The sequence below is a fragment of the Penicillium argentinense genome, assembly GCF_028826775.1.
Source record: "Penicillium argentinense strain IBT 30761 chromosome Unknown utg000002l_segment0_segment0, whole genome shotgun sequence".
NCBI classification, from domain to species: domain Eukaryota; kingdom Fungi; phylum Ascomycota; class Eurotiomycetes; order Eurotiales; family Aspergillaceae; genus Penicillium; species Penicillium argentinense.
In genome coordinates this window covers 327,871-349,462 of record NW_026622661.1, presented here as the reverse complement: position 1 = coordinate 349,462, position 21,592 = coordinate 327,871, and the positions used below count along the sequence as shown (strand labels likewise).

Below are 21,592 nucleotides of genomic sequence, written 5' to 3'. Positions count from 1 at the left end.
ACAGTACACATGACGTCACCGCAGTCACGTGTGATTGCTTATCAGCTTCGGTCGCTGGACTCGCCTATTGATGAGTATTCGGGCCCACAACAGCGCAAAAGCGGCAGGCATATGCGACGCATAGCCTATGAGCCTCACGGATAGCCTATCCAATACCCAATACACTGCGAGCATCAACAGGACTACGATCCTGCATTTGACCCCAACAAACTCAACTAAGAGCAGCAGAGAACCATAGGCTACCCGGAAAGGACCAGCCATGGTGGCCTTACATTTTGGTGGCAATCCTTCGACCCCAACAAGTTGCGTCACGACTTCTTAAAGGGGCGTCTTGTCTACCTCTACAAATTCATCCCGAAAATTCCCTTGCGCGGAGCTACCATACACTCTGTGATCGACCACATATTTCAGACGTACAATTTCAAAATGCAGGAGCCAATCTACGACTCGAGGTGAGCAATACGCACAAGAAATATATATATTTGACAAGCTACATATGCTAACAAGATGGCCAGTCGCCCCAGGTCGGCACTCAACATCGTCTACCAATACAAGCTAGTCAACTGCCCAGGCAAAAGCATTGTCGGCTTGCGCGTCGAGTTCCCTCCGAATGGCTCTACACCTCCGCACCGACACGGCGGAGCGTCTGTTTCCGCATACGTGCTCAGCGGTAGGGTTCTGAATAAAATGAACGACGACCCGATGAAGACGATCGAGACTGGAGGAACGTGGTACGAGGCTCCCGGCTGCCATCACCGAATTAGTGATAATGCTAGCAAGAGTGAGCCGGCTATTTTGATGGTCACTATGGTTCTGGATACAGATGTGCTGGAGCGAGATGGTCTGGATGCGCTTATTCAGATTGATGAGGAGTATCGCCTAGATTAAGTATTTGAAATGGTGCTGGAGTAGGGGAGGAACGACCAGAATGTATTGGAATTGAGCTAGTGTGAGAATGGAGGCTAAGGTCTCTTTGTATTCACCACTGTCCATCACATGATTAATCTGCTGGCAATGAGTAACTGCTCTTTATTGCATAGGATGGAGGATCCTCCGACAAGGGTCTGCCATCTTTAAATATTCCAATTAACGCTTTTGAAATATCCAATCAAATTTGGGACTTGAACGTGAGAAGGGAGTTCGTTCCTCATTGTATTTGTCAAGAATATATCACCCAATCCGGTTGTGCGAGACGAGGAGATGAGTCGCCAACGGCCTTCCATCGGCCAGTGGGAAATGAAGTTCATCTCTCAGTGAACGGAAAGTTGCAATTTAGGAACAAAGAGTCTAGGTCACCACTGCAACAAGCATGAACCTGCCGTAATGCTGTTGACTAGTAGCCCCAACTCGGGTGAAGCTAACACATGCTCCACCCCTACCTGATTTCCTCCCTCCTTCTAATTTCTCACACAGGCACAGGTTTCCTGATTAGTTTTGAGAAAGATTTTGGCCAGGAAATTGGTGCAGGAGGATCACTCAGTTCTGGTCTTGTCGTCGGCCAGTGGACCTCTATTCTTCCACTCCCACTGACCTGTCTTAGTGATTGGTAGGAGTTTCCGGAGGCTATCATTCCTCTCCGTTGCCTTGTGGGGACCCGGCAGCGATTAGCATGGCCCAACAGCCCAAGCTTGAGCGAAGTCAACACATACCCATTTGAGCTTTCTGCATGTTGCAGTCCGGTACCCTAGATAGTAGTACAGGGAGTGAGGATAGGTCATAGCACTACTGCGAAAGCCGCCCCAACGAACTGAACTTTGGTCTTACGGCATCCAGCATGTTGGCTGGCGATGTGCGCCTACGGCACGAATAGTATGATGGATAACGTAATCAACGGACGAGTGGGCCATTCAGCCGAAAAGAGGGTTGTTTGTTATATGTGACCAATCATAATAGATTACAAATCGAGCACCGTACCCGGAAAATAGATCTTCCGGTCGAATGTGGCCCGAGCCACTTGTTATTGTCGACCTGATCTGCTTTCTGGCCGAAATACGCGCTTTGACGCGAACCCTCCCCTTTCAACCACCCAGCATGCCACCAAAACACGCTCGATCAAGCCGAAATTTAGTCGAACAGGAAGGCCGAATTCTCCTGGCCATCAGAGATATTCGGAATGGTTCTACCGACTCTACACGTGCTATCGCTGCGCGTTACCAGATACCCCGTTCAACACTCGCGCGTCGTCTCCACAATACACCTTCTCGCATTGATACACGCGCTAATAGTCATAAGTTGACTGAATTTGAAGAAGAATCGCTTGTTCAGTGGATACTCTCAATGGATTCACGCGGTGTAGCGCCTAGGTCCTCTACTGTGAGAGAAATGGCTAATATTCTACTTGCCAACCGTGGAAACACCCCCTCACCGACTGTTGGGATCAATTGGGCATCAAACTTCGTGAAACGCAAAGAAGAGCTTCAAACACGTTTTTCAGAGCGCTATGACCATCAATGTGCTCAAAATGAGGACCGGAAGACCTTACGTGAATGGTTTAAGACGGTTCAATCTGTCATCAATGAGAATGGCATCCAACCAGATGATATCTATAACTTTACTGAGACTGGATTTGCGATGGGCCTTATATCAGCACAAAAGGTGATTACTCGAGCTGAATATCATGGTCGTCGGGCAGTTCTACAGCCGGGAAATCGTGAATGGGTGACTGTTATTGAGTCAATTAGTGCGGCTGGTTTTGCACTCCCACCATACATTATCTTCAAAGCCAAAACCCACAACACTAGTTGGCTTGATGGGCTTCCGAAAGACTGGCGAATTGAAGTCTCTCCAAATGGCTGGACTTCAGATGAGATCAGCAACAGATGGCTCCAAAATCTATTCATCCCATCCACATCAATCCGGACGAAAGGAAAATATCGCCTTCTGATTCTTGATGGCCATGGGAATCATCTTACACCTCAATTTGACCGCATTTGTTCTGTAAACTCCATCATCCCACTCTGCGTGCCGCCACATTCATCCTATCTTCTTCAACCTCTGGAGATTGGATTTCACGCTGTTCTCAAACAGTCCTATAGCCGCTTGATTAAAAATCAAGCACGGTTAGGATTCAACCATATCGACAAGCTAGATTTTCTAGCAGCATATCCTCAAGCACGTGAAGCGTTTAAACTAGAGACTATTCAAAATAGTTTCGCGGCAGCTGGTCTAGTCCCACTAGACCCAGAACGAGTGCTCTCAAAGCTCAATATCTCTCTCCGAACACCAACACCCCTAATCAGCCGACCTTCCAGCCAATCAAGCCAGCTCAGCACAAAACCACGAACAGTAGTTGAACTACAAAAAATTGCTTCTTCACTCAAGGCCTTCCTCAAAGAACGATCAAGAAGGCCTCCTACATCTTCCAGTATTGCCCTAGATCAGATGATCAAGGGCTGCTGTCTCATGTTGCATAAAACCGCGCTACTAGCGCAGGAAAATGCTGATTTACGTGCTGTGAATGAGAACAAACGGCCAGGACGAGCACGAACGAATCGCCCTTCCAAGATTGCCCTAGATCAGATGATCAAAGGCTGGTATCTCATATTGCATAACATCACGCTACTAACGCAGGAAAATGCTGAGTTACGTGCTGCGAATGAGAAGGAACGGCGAAAACGAGCACGAACGAATCGCCTAGTTCGATGTGAACAGGGTGTTACGGTTGGAGAGGGCATACCACCACCAGTGCAGCCAGTTGAACGTGTTGAACAGGCTATTTTGCCAACCCCACCAGCCAAACGGGCGCCTCCTAGGTGTAGCGGCTGCCGGAATATTGGCCATTCCATTAATCGGTGCCCTAATAGTTAGTTTTTTTTATTAATGGTGTGTCGATCGGAGAGACTGATATTACAATCAGGAGCAGGATGATTCAGCAGATACCCAATCTCCTACCTGTTTTGTATGGTAATCGGGTATTCTCGGAAAAGCAGCGCTGTAACACACTAAAAAACCCTGACTAGATGGCATCCTGAACGGGAGCCGACACATAGTTCTTCAGTCAATCAATCGATCGCTGAGATGGTTCAATTGGCCCCTCACGAGTACTAGTCGATACCGATATCCTAAAGTTCGACATGGTGTTTTGGTGGCTTGATGTACTTTTGAATATTCAATAGTGGGCGGGTGCGTCAGTAGTTAATTACGTTATGCATCCGGGGGTACATAAATAATAATTCCAAAGACTTCACTATCTGCTAGTTCCACAAATTACAGGGTTGATAAGCAGCTAGTTAGGCTATCGTTTGAGTAATCTGAGACATCATGGACGTCAACAAAACATCACTCATACAGCTACTAGTCAGGATCTACTATCGTGGTTTTCTTTGCAGTCGAGATGAGATATTGAGGCTGCTTCTTGCTGGTTATGCTTTATGTGAAGTGCAGCAACAGGAAGAAATGTTGCAACCAAAGCTAAGAATACTACAGAAAACTGGAGGAACCGAGTATAACGAGGTTCAGTATAACGAGGCAAGCCAGAACTGGAAACGTCAGAAAGGACTATTACCACGAACAGCAAGTGCTTTGCCGGGCGAAAGGAATGCTCCATGGGTATCTAAAAATGATCATGATAGCTTGAGATGTGAGCCAGCATGGTTTACGCGCAATGAGTTAGTTCAAGACTGCTCTGGTCGAGATGGACGCTGTAGCCATTAATGTGGCTGTTGCACAAATAGAACTTTATCAAAAAAAGAATCAAAGGCAGAGGCCATTGTACCACGGAATGCTGGACACCCACTGCCGCCCCCGGAACCCCCGCGTTCAGAGGACGTTACTAGCTTATTGTAAGTAATACCCGATCTTAATAGCCCTCTCCCATTTCTCTCAGTTGAATCACCTTGTGCATCAGTTCGAGGCCATCGAAGCCTTGATCGTAGAGGCCAGGCGAACGGTGCATCAGTTGAAAGCACCCGAGCTAACTAGACCAATAGCTTCGCCGGCGCCATTCCGGGCCATTCGTACCGGTATCGACGTGCCACCTGGGCCTTCCAAGACGAACAAGCACATGTAAGATAATGTGATACTAATTTGAAGCACTGAAGCTACACTTTCTTCTAGCCTTATATCTGTCCGTCAGGTCTTGGAGACCGTGGTCGACGTCGCTGTGTCCTGGGGTGGTGAACTCGCCCGGGGCTTGAATCATGCACGTCTTGATCATTTTCAGGCCCCCCCCAAGGCAAATTGGTTCATTGAATCAATAAACCGAAGTGAAGCAGGTTCTGCTGGTGTTTGTTCGCTGGGCCTTGGCTATGTGGCTATGTACAACCAGGCCTGTCGACGGGTATGTCCACTTCAACCATATATTCGTAGGGAATTTCGATTGCCAACTTTGCTGCTGAATATCAGGACCGATATTAATTCCACCCTTTGCAAACCCAAGGGTCGGATAGGTAGCGGACTCGTTTGAACATGATTGGAATCTCTTCTTTAGTGGGGTTGGCTTTCTGCTTGGGGGATCTTGCTGATCGTGCCCAAGATCTACAATTGGGCTGGTACCTCTCGCATTGGTAGGTAGAATGTTGGATTGAGAAGTACGGTCGACCTGCGAGGAAGATCCCACAGACGAGGGGGAGTGCGCTCGGCCGTACGGCGGCCATCGTCCAGTGCTCAAGAGTGCGAAAGTCAGCAAGGATTGATCTTACCGGGACGTAGTCTTCTCCTATCTTCCTTGCCGTAGCCAAAACATTGAAGTAGACTTACTGGATTCTGTATTTGCATTATTTAGTGGTTGTTATCTTTGAATACAAAATATATTAGGTCTATCATATTAGCCGCATGAGCTCTTCGTCGATGCGTGAAGGGAGTTGGTATGGGAAGAGGAAAAGCGCTGAAGAGGAGAGGACGAGTCCATAGCACCTCCAGGCATTGAAGAAGCGACTCGGAGAACCATATAGAACCGTAAGCGGAAGGACCTAGATAGATGAGATACCGCTTGAAAATAGTATTTGAGGAGGCAAGAAGAAGAGCGCGGATAGCTGTGTTCAGCTCGAATCCGCAAAAGAGGTGGAATGTCAGAGGAGCCCCTCCTGGATGCAGAAGCAGAAAACAACAAAACGACTGGCTGCCCAATAAGGGTCGATGCGTCTGAATCACACAATATTTGAAAGGGAACAGAAAAAGGGGGGTGCTCAGAGTTGCCCATACTGGCGCGTGTGCTTGGTTGAGGCCAGTAAGCGAAATCAGTTTGAGCAATGCTGAAGGGGAGATGTTTACTGCCGTCGGCTTCCGACAGCTGATACTGTTGGGTATAGCGATGGGGTGAGACGGATTGCTCAGATGCAACCACCGAGTAAGGCTGATTTTTCCGAAACATGAAACGCCCCATTTCTCGCAACAGCCGCTGCGGGGAGCGCACTGAACCCTCGCATCATTAATTCTTGCGTGACGATGAGCAAAAGTTCATACGATCTATTCGAAGTGTATCCGGTATTCAGATCTTGGCGTTCGGAGATATCAACTTCTGGATCAGGAAGGATCATGCCGCTTTTTGATCGTGTACGTGTCACTCGGTTTGCATCAGAGGCAGCCCATGCTTCGACCTCCTCCAAAGTTTTGATCTCTGCATGGAATGTCCTATTGATCATAAGATTCTCAAGCTAAAGGCCTATAGAGTGTATCTGTCCATTCTCCTTGTACATTTTGAGTGATTCAGCGTGGATCACACGACGTCTTCCGTACTAGTGTCACGGACTCGCTTGATGCGAGGTGAGCTGTCGCCTAAAAGTGAATACAGCCGAAGCAACTGGATTTGCAAATGGAAAATATTCTTTACATTGAATGATCTTTCACCATTTGTGGGTCGATTGAGGTGTCACTGGCATCAGGCTGGGATGTTCTTTCGTCTTCGAGCCCACACAGACATACAACCAGCAAAAAGCAAATGCGACCATAAATAGGTGACTCGACTCTGAATCTCTTTAAAGAGGTCTTCTGATGCTTGCGGCTCCTGATGAACTTTGCGGGAACCAGGGACATAGCTCAGACCTGGTTGTATACTTCAATTGGCAACAAGTAGGCGTAATCGCTGAGCTAGATCGGCCCACTCAGCTATGAACAATGGGTAACTAATCTAGTTCCAGCCTTAGTGTCCAGCCCCAACTCCAATTCTACATCGATGCCAAGCGTCGTCGCATTCAAGCTTATCCAGCATTGATATGACGAATTGTGCAGGACTACAGTAATGTGACTTGTTCCATCAATCACACAGTTCTACAATAATTTGTCCTCTCCTCGTATTATTATTGTCAGCCCTACATAGTTAAGAAAAATCAAGGCTCAAATCGGGCGTACCTCATTGCTTCCTCGTCATCCAGTGTGGAGTGTGGGTCTGCCATTACGCCAAGATCGGTGGCCGCGTGTCCATCTATACTTGACTTCTGCATCTACTGCCACCGCGGCCAGTTCCTGTCTCGAAAGCCAGCCAGCATGTCAATCATGGGGAATCACGCTTAGTATTCCTCAGCCTCGATTCACTGCAGCCTTACACGCACCACACAGCGCTGCGCTCGGCAGTTACGTGCCTTTCTCAAAACGCACCGATCCGACATAGACCTTGTGTTGATGGCTATCCAGACTATTCCTCGGACCAGGCCACGAACAGATTGCTGTGGTCCGCCCAGGCCCCCAGATTATTGGCCGCTCGGGAGATCTTTATTTAGAGCGCCAGGCAACATACATTCTGATACTGCCCCAGAATTGGTCCCAGCATTTCCCCCAGCGGATGACTTCATGTGGGAGAGCCAGATCCACCGGCTTCGTAAGTCCTCACTTTTTAGCATCTGCCGTGATCCAGTCGAGAATAATCCCGCAAGATGCCGATCTATTTCAACTGTATTTTACTTTAACATTGTGTTCATAGATGTGCCTTCAGGCTTCCTGTTCAGGTAACTGGCTGACGACAACGACGAGGAAATACTACGAGCTGAGACAGGATCGTAATGGCAAGCAACATGACGTGACAATGGATTCACCTCTTCCGATGTGATAATTGTCTTGCAATTATCGATCAAGAGGGTATAAAGAAGGGCTGGGAGACGGCCATGTCCTCTCTCATCACACATCCAACTCAACATCGATCATTCCATTGAACATTAATCTACCACACAGCCGCCACAATGAAGGTTTCTGCTGTTATGACCACCCTGATGGGCGCCGGACTAGTTGCCGCTGCTCCTCTTGCACCAGGTATATCTGCTATTATCAGTCCTCGAGTCTATACAGCCTCATTAACAATACCTCTTAGTCCCCTCGGACCTGTCTTCGCCTCCCTCTCTGCCCTCCGGCACCGACGTCCCTCCTCCTCCCTCTGGAACAGACATTCCTCCCCCCAAGCCCACCGACGGCAACCAGAAGCGCGACGGCCAGCCCCCGGTTCCCTCTGAGTCCGATTTTCCTCCTCCTTCTGGCACTGAGGTACCTCCCATTCCTCCTTCGGTCACCAACCCTCTTCCCAAGCCTACCGACAGAAATGAGAAGCGTGATAATCAGCCCCCTCTCCCTCCGGCAGCGAGCTGCCTCCTCTGCCCTCCGGCTCTGACATCCCCCCTCCTCCTGGCTCGTCTGGCGTCCCTCCTTCCCCCAAGCCTACTCAGGCTTAAATATTTCTAGACTTTTGGGACTGTCTAGACTTTGAGTTGTCTTGATCACTTGTTTGTTATGTGAGAGATAGATAACTTGGCTTTGATTATGGTAGGACGGCATTCGGATTCCGAGCGGAATTGTGGAAGTGTCGTGGATAGGGCTGCTGGTTTCTCTTCCAATATCTTTCTGTCCTGTGGGCAGAACTTGGTTCATTACTACATAAATGCCTGAATACGCTCGTTTATTTTGGCTTCAATATCGAGTTTCACGATTCTGTAGTAGAAATAGTATACTGTTAGCAATGTCATTGAAGACATAATACCGCGAGCTCTCTATTGCTTTGCATTGGTAAAGAATAGGGAGATGTAGGCCGTGAATATCAGGACCGTATTTAACAAGAAGCTTTCTGGACCATGTTTTACATTGGACTAGACCTATACCACCTGCATTTTCTACGTAACACTTCGCAACTTTCTCTTGGGGTCTCATCTCTCCATCATAACTGTGGTCGCTGACAATAGTATATATTTTAGAGGAGTACAGGTAGGTCTTGAGAATCGTTATAAATTCGTACTAGCTGTTCATAGACCGCTTCCAGGCTTTCATTGCTTCGACCAGCTTCCCAGCCCTTATACTACGAGCATTTCCTGACATTCAAGCCTCCCCCGCCGGCCCCAACCCATCGGCCCCCTTCTCCATAGCAACATCACTCTCCCACCGTCGAAACGCCCGAGTGGACAACTTCAACCCAAACATCCGATCAATCTCCATCGGCGAACGACCTTTCATCTCCGGAATACTAAACCAAGACGCGAGGAACCCCACCGCCGCAAAACCTGCCATTACGAACCCCGTCTTCCCTCGCAGGTTGCCCGAATCCGCGTTGTACATGTACGGCAGGATTATCGAGAAGACGCCTGTTGTTATTCCGCTCGTGAACCAACCTATTCCTTGTGTCTTGGCCCGCAGTTGGAGGGAGGATGCTTCGGCTGCGACGACGTGCGAGGCGGGCCAGATTCCTAGCCCACAGACCATTGTTATTATCATCATGGTTACGGCAGTGTACCTAGACATTGGTTAGTCAGGGGTGTGAGACCATTGGTTGATATCTAGGGAGTGACATACCAGATCGTTACGATTCCGGTGAAGCAGCCAGCTATTCCCATTGCCAGCCAAAGAACCGTCGCCACTGCAAGTGTCAAGAGGATGAGGAACCGTCGTCCAAATGCATTCAAAGACCACAAACTGACGACGTTGGCAATTAGACCCAGCCCGATGCCGAGGATTAGGAAAATCAAGCTGTTAGTGGCGCTCATTCCAACAATCTGCATGAAATAAGACGCATTCGCCAGCAACTGCAGACCAAAAAGCTGAGGCAAAGCACTCGCAAAAGCGACGATGAACGTGCGCCATGCATGGATGCCCCTGAAACAATCCATATAGTTGTGAGTGCCTCGCTCTTCTTCCTCAGCCCGAATCGAGATCTGGAGATCACTTATAATCTGCTCCGAGTTCATTTCCGCGGTGTCCAGCTTCCGCTGCATCTTCAACGCCTTCTCCGTCCTTCCTCTTCTAACCAACCAAGTCGGGCTCTCTGGTAGAATGGCTGACAGAACTAGCGGAACTGCAGAGAACGGCCACTGTGACGCAAAACAAATCCGATAACTCTGAGATCCTTTGTGCTTCAGCGAGGTGTATACAACAATCGACCCGATGAGTTGCCCGAGAAGGGTAAAAATCGGCAGGAAGGCGATGATGGGTCCGCGGAGAACGACCGGGAGAACTTCAGACATGTATGTCTGCACGACACACAGCAGGATGCCGATACAAAGTCCTTGGAAGAGCTTTCCGGCAAAGAACAGACCTCGTCGAGATTCAATGTCGTCTGGAAGATCGGCGACATAGCACATTGCGACCGCGATGGCTGAGAGAAAGCTGCCCGTTGCAAGGGCGAGTCGACGCCCGCCTCGATCTTGGTAGTATCCGCCCATGAGCGATCCGATCATCATTCCGATTGGGCTTGCTGCATTCCAGAGTGAGAGCCATTCGGATGGGATGATGTACTTTCCGCCTAGCTCCATGCCGAATCGATATCTGTTGAGTGTTGTCAGTGACGTTCGAGAGTCAGGCAAGAGAAACGTACTGGAACGCTGGCATCGCAGAAACAGTTCCCACAATCACCAGGTCATATCCATACAGTAATATGGCCGAGCTCAGCGCAAGATTATACCCCACGACCCTGGGCCATTTCTTCAGCGACTGCCACAGGGGTACATGCCCTTGACTAGGTGCATTGTTTGTGTTTGCATTGACTTCGCTCCGCGACACATCCTCAACGAAGTCCTCAGAAGGTTTAGCCGCAGTCTCATGCATAATGATCGATCTGACCCGACTCACTCATTCTGGATGGTCCGGGGTGATATTATAATCGCCCAGGCCGGTCGCACAGATGAGGGGCAAGCCTAGCACCGAGGTCTCTCTGTTCCCCTATTCCTGGCAGTGTTGAATGCAACATGAGCTTGGACATGATGTAGCACATTCTCTAAGCGAGTACCAAGACGCAGGTCAAAAATCTCCGCCCAATGAGAGTTCTCAGCCAGATTGTTTTGCAGGTATGCGAAATCGGGTCTGGTCCTGTCGATCTTCGCGCCAATCAGCGAGTCCCCCGCTCGAGACCCAGCTCGCCGTGAAAGGCCCGAAGCTCGACTAGTCCGTATAAAGGGGGAACTGGTACATAATACTGTGGGGTTTGATTCGTGCTCGATGTGCCGTGTGGTCTGAGCTCGTGAAGGTTTGCGGGGAAGAGGCAAACTGGGATATGCTTCCGATGGCGGCTGCCCCTGCTTAGCCACTTTGCGGAAAGAGTCGCGATATACGTTCTGCTGTTTGTGCCGCGCGATAAAAACTGAGCTGTTGACGAATAGAGTGCGGGGCGTCCGATACGAAGCCGACTAGTCACCGGACATGTGCTCGGTTATGTATTATTGACTGCAAATATGCGTTCCAGAGCGTCTTGAGTGGTTGCTCTCGATTTAAGTCTCTGCGGGTACGGGGCTCTACACTCGACCCTCTACGCTCTCAACACAAAGCAGATACAAGATGGAGCGGGTATACGGGATTTTCATAAGGGCTTCAAACGTCTTTGATTGATTGAATTCCGCGCAGCTTAATGGTTAGAAAAGGGAGAAGCGAAGGCTGAGAGGATGATCCGCAACCCGTGTAATAAAGACAACTTACCCTCCATACCATCAACATTCAACCAGAACTAGCCATCGCACCTGTGTAGATACTCGGATCGGTGGAAAAGGCATGTCAAAATTTAGCGGTCGTTCCATCGGATCTCCTTGATGGTTTTAATAGCGGGGTGATTCTTGACGCCGAGGATTGATTGGAAGCTCGGCTCGGGCTCGGGCTTGGGCGCTTTGTACTTGTTGAAAGCTGAGTGTCCGATCTTGAGCAAAACGAGGCCGAATATGCCTTGCACGATGGGACTTTTGACGAGTTCCTTCGCGTGGGAAAGCATCGTGATGGGTGTCTTCGAAACGTGTGTTGGTGGGATGGAGATGGGTGGTGTAGAGGGGCACAAAGGCGGCGATCTGTGAAGCGGAGGTAGAGAGGAAGAGAATTGCTTTGAGATTCTCGCGTCGATGTTGACAGAGATACCAAGAGCCAGGCAGCAAGAGCCTCAAGTGGTGCTGGCGTATGCGGTTGCTATTGGGACGAGGAGTCACACATATGTGCTGCGGGATGAATCACTCTTTCCCAAGCCCGAGTCCCTCACTCAGTGTTGATGAAAAGGTGTACCTTCTAGGGCGCTAAGGCCAAGAAGGCCGATATTAAAATTCCGGAACTGTCAACACAGCTACAAGGTTAGGCTTCGCCGACCCGTTCGAGAGTCCAACACAGTCGGGGAAGGGGACTCACCTGGGGAAGAGAAAGAAGAAGAGGAAGATGCACAGTTTCCTACTTCTCTTTTATACTGCCGGCTGCGGTGAGGCCAGTTGGAAATAAGTCCGGCCCAAAATAGAAGTCATGTGCTGTTTCTATCAGCTGGAGTGAAGCTGGTGGACGAGACGGGTCCTGGATTATCGTGAAATGTTGGTGGCAGTGAGCGACCAGACTTATTCTATGTGATGTTTATAACAGCGTGCACCGTTGTAAATGTGTTTCATACGTTCTATGATACTATGCTAATTGTACATACAACATAGCTGTCTTATCTATCAAAATGATCAGGCTGTTAAAAACAATGAAAGACAGCGAAGCAGATAGAGGATGGACGTATACAGCGTGAGCCAGACAAATAAGATTCAGTTGTTTCTGTCATTGTGAGCAACTTCTTTATTCTAAAATTGGAAGCATATCAACCTGCGGAATGTCGTCACTTGTTACTTGTGACTTGCATGAACCAATATTAGCTCGGTGTTCTTGTAGCCCCGATCCCATCATCAATATGGCCGTCACATTGTAAGGATAGATTCTAGGGGCATAGGTTGGGCTGTCAAAGTATGTTTCCTCTTCTCAAATAGGAAAACATCGGGCTTGTCTGACTGCTACCATATATTTCACACGGTACTGATTTCTGAGTGTCTGCACGTTGATATGTCAAATTCAGAAGCTGGATCCTTGAGTGTACGGGTCTTCTCGAGTCGTGTGGACTGCTTTGTCTCTCCGAATCGAGCTCATTGGTGTACGATTTCGGTGTCAATCTCTCCGTCTTGCAGTCGGCATTCGTTGGTCCGTTTTCCTCCTTGGATGTTCTTCTGAGAAGCAAAGGTCATATTTTCTGTCGCTAATCATGACACTTCCGCCTCAGCAGAGCCAGCCAGAGACACAGTCTCTGCCGGCGATCGGGCTTCTCTTATCCGTTCCAGCTTCGCTAGGTTCTCGCGAGTATTGGAAATCTCAACGTCCAGCTCATTGACAGATGCTATTCGATATTTCAAAGTCAGAACACCCGCTGACACAATCAACAAGGCAATGCCAACCAGGTAAGACCACTGGCCGACTTGCTGTGGGTTCTCCTGTTGTGGGCCGTCATTGTGGATCCACCATTCAATCCAAACGACGAAGGCGCAGATTGTAAACGGGCTAATGATCATGCTGAACACGAGGCCGAAAAGAATTGCGCAGTCCAAAATGACAAAGAGCAGTGCTTTCATGAAGCGAGGTGTCGATGCAGCTCTGACGCGGGTCCAGCTGGACTTGTTTGTTGGCAACGAGGCTCTTGATTCCTTTTGCGCCAGAAGCTCTGATGAGGATGTCGACAGTGCTTCTCGTAAATCTCCCTTCAGACTTTCCCATATTGTCTTGCGGTCTTGCCAGATGATGATAATTTGCGCTGATGGAATGTGCGACTTGTATGGGAGCCATTTGAACGTGAGATGGACAAAGTTGAGAAGGACGCAGAGGATGACCAGGCTGTAAATATACCGCTTCGAATAGATGATCTTGTCAATAAACTTCTTTGGGTGTGAAAGCTCCGAGTCACGCGTAGCAGCCCAGGACTGTAGATTTGAAGGCTGTCGCAGAATTTGACTTGAATTGAAGCAAGGGTTGAAACAGATGTCGCCCAGTTCTCCGAAACGAGTGACATTCGAGAATGTGCCCCAGACACTCTCGTTCCAGGTTGACGGCCTCCATGAGGCCTGCCAGCCGTCGCTAGATGTCTCATCGAAAGGTGGAATGTCAGGATAGCAGAACATGAACTGCAACGGTGTCTTGGACTTTTGGTGAGAGTACACGAGGGCACAGATTCCACCCGCCAGCATGAGGAAGTTCCACAGGTAGAAGAGGAGGTTTCGGGCTCGCTCGTTCGTCAACACGCGAGACCAGCATTGCAAGGGGAGAAAGACGAGGTATCCTGTAACAACAATCGCCAACACGGCATCGCCATCCAGCTCGACGGCACCGGGCTGGATTGGGACCTCGGTCGTCTCCGTGACGAGCTGGGGGAAGTCATTCCAGAGGGTCGTGTTGTCGGGCACGTATGGGATCGTGACGTTCGCAGGCGCGGCGAATTTCTGCGGGCTCGAAACAAGGATGAATGCTTCGATGGCTGCTGTGCCTGCGTATGTTGCTGCGGCCCCTAGAAAGACGTCCGCTAGCCAGCCTGTCCAGCGCGTGAGACAACTGGCTGCGAGGAGGGCGTAGAACAGGTATCGTGGACATGAGTCGTAGATTGTGCTGATGGGGTAGAAGCACAGGGCCTCCTGGGCCACGAAGAGAGGACTGGTGCTGTTCATCGAGGTCGGTGCATTGCTTCTGTCGTCATGCGGAGTCGGGAGATCGGCCAGATGCCAGATGTAAGGATGATTGTGCGAGGAACTGAGGCCCAATATGGCAACTTTATCGCGAACAATGGTCCCTGCTCGAATATGTTCAACCACGGCCTCGTGAATTTTTCGATTTCATCACTGACCCTACGATTATTTTCGCCTTTTTTGCTCTACTTTGCTGCCTTGAGTGGAGCCGAAGGGTCGGTCCTGACGTCATCTACTCTCGTCCGCAAAAGAATGCAGCAAGGCCGAACTACCAATTAAGGACGATGTTTTTCTACAATATTTGGGCTCATCGAAGTACATGTATTTCTTTCCCTCTCTTTATTATGTTCCTATTAGAGAAATACTAGTACAGAAATATGTTGTTGGTAGGAGATGCACCAACGCGGAAGCAACGGAATACCAACTCGCGTCTTGTTCTAGCCCTAAATCTAGTCAGCTCAAAAATACGGATTTCGAACGTTCAAATACAGGTGTTTGATCTTTCTATGAATAATTTCGACAACGCGAGAGATTGCAACAGGCTTAAATTGGCGGATTACTATAGAGTACAATAAGTTGTCAGGACAAAGGCTTGCCGAGGACAAAGCAGGCATTGATCGACAGGGAAAGTTAACGGGCATTGATTTAGTCGCGTCGAGGCGGTAGAATTACCTACTTGTAATATAACGAAAATTATTAGAAGAGGTAGACGCCGTGTGGGTAGCAGGTGTGAGGCGGTACAGCGAGCCTGATTAGTCTTTCCCAGGCTTGATTGACCTTGTGGTCGCCTTGTGTTTGTCCACGGACGCATGGAATTTGTGTGATTGGAGACTGGCATATTGAAACTCAGAAATGTAAACAAGAATGGGTCTTGGCGATAAAATCATAGACCAAGAAAACAAAAGTACAAACATATAGCCGGAGTGCCAACAGTCAAGAAAAAAAGGAAGGAGCCAGAGAATATGTGAAAAGAATTACAGAGTGAAAGGTAACAGGGAATAGTGCAATGAGCGAAGGGAAGAGAACAACGACGCAGCTGGATAGCAGAAATCAAAATAATCCTGAATCTCAAAACCTAACTGGACCAGGGCCAAAAAGGTTTGCCGATCGACGCAGGGCGCGAACCTGCGATCTCCCGTGTGTAAAACGTGCGCCTTAGCTCCTGGCCAGCCGATCGATCTTATCGCGACGTGAGAAGGGTTCAGCCAAAATGAGACCTTACACACAAGTAGGGAGAGACGCAGTCCTTGCTTGATCTTAGATGCGAAAGCTAAGCTTATAATCAGGGTTTCAACACTATAGCCTTCAAATAGAAGATATAAAGACCTGAGCGACGCAAGAATGGACAGCGATCAATAAAAAGAGGCATGGAGAGCGCATATTTCTATGATGCCGTTACCTCGCCGTGGATATCGCTATGTCACTACGCTATGCAGCTACCACACGCTCCTATCAAACTGCAAGGAGATCTGATACGGACGAACCTTGTTTTCGTCTTTGAGATGACGATGCCTTTATGCAAGAGTGAGCCTCCAGTATTCAAAGAAGCGTAGACCATGAGGCCGAGATTCAATGTTCGCATTCTAGGCAGGACCCCCTGAATCTCATTGTAGCATGGCGACGATTGATGTTCATTGAACACATAAAAATCTGCGTCTGTCTCACGGCTTGATTCTCCTATCGTGTATTCTAGACTTCATGATCTAAGGAGTGACCCCGAATCACTGGAAACTACATTATTTCTTAGACAGAAATCAATGTCTGCATTGTTGCTGTATGTTTTCTTACCGTCTCATTGTGTCTTAGTGATCATGAATTTGCTTTTAACATGAAAATAACATGTGTGTATGTCCGTGACAGAGGAGACCGACGACAATATGGGCTGGACGATGTAGGGACCGCGGGAGTCAGGCAAGACAGTTGCTGATCGATCGTGGGTGACGGAAAGGTATCCTACGTCAAGCCATAGGAATCAGTACAGGTATTTTAGAAGGGAATTGGCCTGTAGCAATGGCTTAAAAGCAGTATGGCGTAATGATGGCCCTGATGGCCTGATGCTGATGTTAGTGAGATGCTAATTCTTATAGAAGAGCCCGGCAACCACGAAAATGTGGTTTCATCCAGCACCACGGAGTGAGAGGTAACCAAAGCAGACTGAGCTATTCTTCTGTGAACAGCAAGTCAAAAGCATAAGTCAGATGCTGCTTTCGCAGGCAGAATAGACCACGATTGCGCGAAGACAAAGCACAACCAGCTGTTAATCTGGACCATGAAGTCCCCGCAACCATTGCAGATAGCTATAGAGACCTGACAGACTGACAATTGTTCCTTATCGGAGTCACATGTGTAAAAGGAAAGATCTCTTTTGGTTAGCCAAAGGTGATCCATCGTGATGAGAAGTATCAGGGTTGGATGCGTTGTCCGATGGGAAGGAGACGGGTAGCAGCAGATATGACAGAGGAATCTAGACAATCGAGAAGGAATTAATATACATATAAAGAATTTATTCGTGAGATGTGAGGTCAATATCCGTAATACATGTCAACAAAGCTGTTCTGCCGCGTTCTTTTAGGCGCAGGTGACCTGTATACCGATTGACCAATATTGGGACACGAGGCTAGCCGGAAAATATTTATAATGGGCTCAAACAGCAGCAATTCGGTAGAAATGTTTTACTTTCAAAGTGCTTTTGGTTTTGTATGCCAATCCGCCTCGACTTTGTTATATGTGCTTGGTCGGCTGTATTTGAGGGGTGTGAAGGGAGGGCAGGACTCAACCACTATGTATGAAGCAAAGGGACCATGTGAAGAGCACTTAGAAAGATCAGCGTGTTCACCAACTAGATGATAGCACGTCAAAGGCTCTGCAATGCTGGATACTGACTTGACTGTCGAAAGTGGTATGAGAGATCATAACATGGTTCGAAAGCAGACATGATGAAGCGTGCACTCGGTGTGCGAATTTAAAAGTGCCGTTGATGGTATCGGAAAGTAGAAAAACGCAAAGTTGAGCTACAGGACACAGAAAGACCAGGGAAGAACGCGTTGGCAGTCCTGGATGATTCGTTCTAAGTCAGGTGCCATCATGTGCTGGCTCCTGCTCGATTGAGACTAGCGTCGCCTCAGGCCCCAGCACCGCAGCTATAAATATGGGCTTCCTCCCGCAATTCCTTCCTTCTTTCTCTCCTCTCTTCAGGTAAGTTCCTTCTTTCTTAAAGCACTAATGTGTTTATAGGGGACTCCGGGTTGTCGGAACTGTTTTTACAGTGACGCAATTTTTGGAACGGCCCTTGTGGCCACTGTGCCACAGCCGTTACATGCATTTCTTTTCATCAATCCTTGAGTCAGTGACTCGGGCTTGGAGAAGATAGTGGTCGAGTAGGGGCTTCAACAGCAATCATGTCATCATCTGCGGGTCTATAGGGTCTCCCCCTCGAATAAGCGATACTGATACGCGTCTATGTCTTCTGAATCCAGAGCAGCATGTTGTATCTTTCTGTACTGTGAAAATAATCCGCATAATCCTCCTCCCGGCCATGGCACGGCAGCTGCATAATCCCTTCGCCCACACCGGGCTGAGAAATTGCATAGCCGTACAGCTTGATTTACACGAAAAGTAAGCCATCATCTAGTTCGTAAATGAAACCTCACCAGCAGCTCCGTACAAGGCTTACCAGAGGGAGGTAACCTCTCGAACCGGCACCGTGGGGAAGCCCAGCGCAACTCCCATATTTCCACGACGGAATTCTCCATCTCGCTTAGCAGGCAGCGTCTGCCGTCGTGGTATAATATGGGCTTCTTCCCGCAACTTCATCCTCCTTTCTCCCTCACTTCAGGTGAGTCTTCCCTTTTCTAGGTGTCACTGAAATTCTACGTAGGGAAATTCTCCCCGCAGCTTTCCTGACTGTCTTCTACAGTTACGGAATTTTTGGAACGGCCCTCACAGTCACTGTGCCACAGCAGGTATATCATTTTCTTTTCATCAACCCTGGGTCAGGGACTCCGGCTTGGAGAAGAGACCACCAGAAACTCCTCTCGAACACGTCGCTTGTTTTCAGCACTGTGTTTCATTCAAGCTTTACTCTCTTTCTGAAACAAACTTGATGCTTGGGCTCACGGCCGCGATCTCTTGTATCTTGAGCTCTTTCTGTTGTTGTGATTGGTGTCACATCCGGGTTCACTGCCTATCACACCAAGCAACGGGCTGCCCACGACTTTCTTTTGCACTACGTTTGACTCATATTATGTGGCTTTCCAGCTGGCCATTTCGGCGCATGCCCCAGAGTCGGAACCTACACTCAGTTTGCATATCACCTACGTGACCCCCACTGCGTGAGAGACTGCCTCGATGGCATAAATGATTCCGCATAGCCCGGTCTTGCGACGGTTTAAAGGGTCCTGGCCGCGGTTTTAATACGGCCCTCGGTCAAGTGATATACTCGGCATTTGCACACCAGCAGGCACCTGCAACAGTTCTCCTTCAGAGAAAGGGTCCCACACCCACCAACGCCAGAAAATCAACGACAGAGCAACGTCGAACTAGTCGGTTACCCTACACGTTTGGAGCCTTGTAAAAACTGAACAATCTGTCTGTGAGGGAGGGCAAGAGGTCAGCTCTCCCAACAGAACTCTTTCTAGCATTATCTCCTGGCCCCTAGAGGAAATCATCCACACGTGTAGGCCCCATGTTGCTATTGTCACGCAGGACTCTGCCTTCACGCAAGGCTTGTGCCGACTGTCCTGGTGTCGATGCGGATTGAGTAACCAAGGTCTTGCAATTCATTCCAAATCTGATTTGAATTGTTTATCACTGTGGGTTGCTGGACCTTGTGTTATCTCCGCTGTGCATTAACGTAACCCACAAGCGAACCGCCCACATAAGCGAACCGCCCACCCATCTCAACCTATAATTTTGATTTGCATATAAAATAACCACAACGCCATTAAATTATTGATATCACTGCTTCGGACATCTATTTATCTTATGCCCTATCCCTCCACAACCACTGCATCTTGGTGGCGCCCGTTGTCGTGGTGTATTAGTCTCATTTGCGACCGGAGCTAGTTCTGGATGAACAGGATCCAGAGATTCAACGGCTTGGTTCGAACTGAATATTACGTCTCTTCCCTCCTGAATTGACATGCCTTCAGTACGGTCGATGCGTTTATTAGACCTCTTGCGTTTTTGTTTCCGAACCTCATTGGCAGCGCGCAAATCCCGGATTTCTTTCTCCAACATCGCTAGCCTTTGAAGCGTGACATGGAAGCCTTTAAGAGTCTGCTCTACCACATGCTTTGTAGGCGTTGGAGGGCTCACGGATCGATATTTGAGTAGAGCTTTGACTGAAGATTCTTGCCGATATAATTGTTTTGTGTTGAGTGGTGTTGTAGGGCTCCACTCACTTGATCGGCTTCCTGGTCGGCTTCCTGGGGGGGTTGGTGTTCGAAGCTGAATATTAAGCTTCGATATAACCCGATCGGGATCAAAGGGTATTAAACCAGCAGATTCGAATGCGCTCTGAATTATATCCGAGTGATATGAGATCTCGCGAGCGTGCGGGTAGGCGGCAAGGAAATCAAGCTTGTCAATATGGTTGATATTGCATCGAGCTTTTCGCTCAACCAAGCCACCATATGCGCGCTGTAGGTTCGCAAAACACCCGACATCTAGTGGTTGTAGCAAATGAGATGAATGCGCTGGCATGCAAATTGGTATAATATCATGTTCAGCGCAAAGTCGGTCGAATTGAGGTGTCAAATGGCTACCATGACCATCAAGGACTAGAAGACGATATTTACCCTTTGTACGGCTCGCCGTACTCGGAATAAAGAGATCTTTCAGCCAGCGAAGGCCAATAGCATCAGTTGTCCATCCATTATCACTGATTTCGATCCTCCAGTCCGGTCCTACCCCTTTATCTTCGTACCAAGCCTGGTGATGTGTCTTGGATTTGAAGATAAGACAAGGTGGTAATTTGAAGCCCGACGCACCAATACACTCGATAGATGTGACCCATTCACGATTTCCAGGTTGTTTAAGAGATCTCCGACCGTAGTATTCAGCACGGGTGACGACTTTTGCAGTAGCAATAAGACCCATTGCGAAGCCAGTCTCATCAAAGTTATATATATCGTCAGGTTGGATGCCGTTCTCATTAATCGTGCGTTGAACCAAGTCGAACCACTCTCGTATGACCTTTGGATCCTCGCATTTTGCTCGTTGGTAGTTGTACTTTCGAGAGAACCGAGATTTAAGATCATCATGGCGATTAACAAAGTTGTAGACCCAGTTGACGCCAACAGTCTGCGTACAGCGTTCGGCTAATAGAAGATTGGCCATTTCTGCCACCATAGCAGGCCGAGGAGCTGATCCACGTGAATCCATAGAGAGCACCCATTGTAGAAGTGATCTCTCCTCGTCTTCTGTCAATTTATGGTTGTTGGCGCGTGTTTCTGAGCGACTTTGTTGACCGTTGACGCGATCGCGTAGAGTGGACCAGGGGACGTCGAATTGGCGTGCTGCTTTGCGAATAGAGGTAATTTGACCATTTTGAATGGCATGCAGGGCTAATGAGATTCTGCCCTGCCTATCCTGCGAAAATCGGGCAGAACTAGATCGATTTGGTGGCATGGTGGATGGTTATAAAAGAGAGGTTATAGTACTCAGATCAAAATTGATGGGGTGGGCGGTTCGCTTGTGTGGGCGGTTCGCTTGTGGGTTACGTTATGCATAAAATCATTGTATTACGTCAT

The 21,592-nt window shown here is 48.6% G+C and overlaps 6 protein-coding genes across 6 annotated transcripts; 3 read left to right on the top strand and 3 right to left on the bottom strand.

Moving 5' to 3' along the window:
• Positions 1–426: 426 nt before the first annotated feature.
• N7532_001022 (cupin domain-containing protein) lies at positions 427–888 on the top strand (the record flags this gene model as incomplete). Its single annotated transcript, XM_056613516.1, has 2 exons — positions 427–452; positions 516–888. 2 exons carry the CDS (start codon positions 427–429, stop codon positions 886–888), a joined length of 399 nt encoding a protein of 132 aa, XP_056478557.1.
• Positions 889–4,720: 3,832 nt separating this feature from the next.
• On the top strand, positions 4,721–5,355 carry N7532_001021 (uncharacterized protein; the record flags this gene model as incomplete). Its single annotated transcript, XM_056613515.1, has 4 exons — positions 4,721–4,781; positions 4,929–5,004; positions 5,056–5,278; positions 5,344–5,355. The coding sequence occupies 4 exons, from the start codon at positions 4,721–4,723 to the stop codon at positions 5,353–5,355; spliced, it is 372 nt and encodes a 123-aa protein (XP_056478556.1).
• A 2,756-nt stretch (positions 5,356–8,111) lies between these two features.
• Positions 8,112–8,604, top strand: N7532_001020 (uncharacterized protein; the record flags this gene model as incomplete). Its single annotated transcript, XM_056613514.1, has 2 exons — positions 8,112–8,199; positions 8,240–8,604. The coding sequence occupies 2 exons, from the start codon at positions 8,112–8,114 to the stop codon at positions 8,602–8,604; spliced, it is 453 nt and encodes a 150-aa protein (XP_056478555.1).
• A 627-nt stretch (positions 8,605–9,231) lies between these two features.
• On the bottom strand, positions 9,232–10,950 carry N7532_001019 (uncharacterized protein; the record flags this gene model as incomplete). Its single annotated transcript, XM_056613513.1, has 3 exons — positions 9,232–9,643; positions 9,703–10,671; positions 10,721–10,950. The coding sequence occupies 3 exons, from the start codon at positions 10,948–10,950 to the stop codon at positions 9,232–9,234; spliced, it is 1,611 nt and encodes a 536-aa protein (XP_056478554.1).
• Positions 10,951–11,896: 946 nt separating this feature from the next.
• N7532_001018 (uncharacterized protein) lies at positions 11,897–12,100 on the bottom strand (the record flags this gene model as incomplete). The annotated part of the gene is made up of 1 exon (XM_056613512.1): positions 11,897–12,100. The coding sequence occupies one exon, from the start codon at positions 12,098–12,100 to the stop codon at positions 11,897–11,899; it is 204 nt and encodes a 67-aa protein (XP_056478553.1).
• A 1,273-nt stretch (positions 12,101–13,373) lies between these two features.
• Positions 13,374–14,822, bottom strand: N7532_001017 (uncharacterized protein; the record flags this gene model as incomplete). The annotated part of the gene is made up of 1 exon (XM_056613511.1): positions 13,374–14,822. The coding sequence occupies one exon, from the start codon at positions 14,820–14,822 to the stop codon at positions 13,374–13,376; it is 1,449 nt and encodes a 482-aa protein (XP_056478552.1).
• Between the last annotated feature and the right edge of the window lie 6,770 nt (positions 14,823–21,592).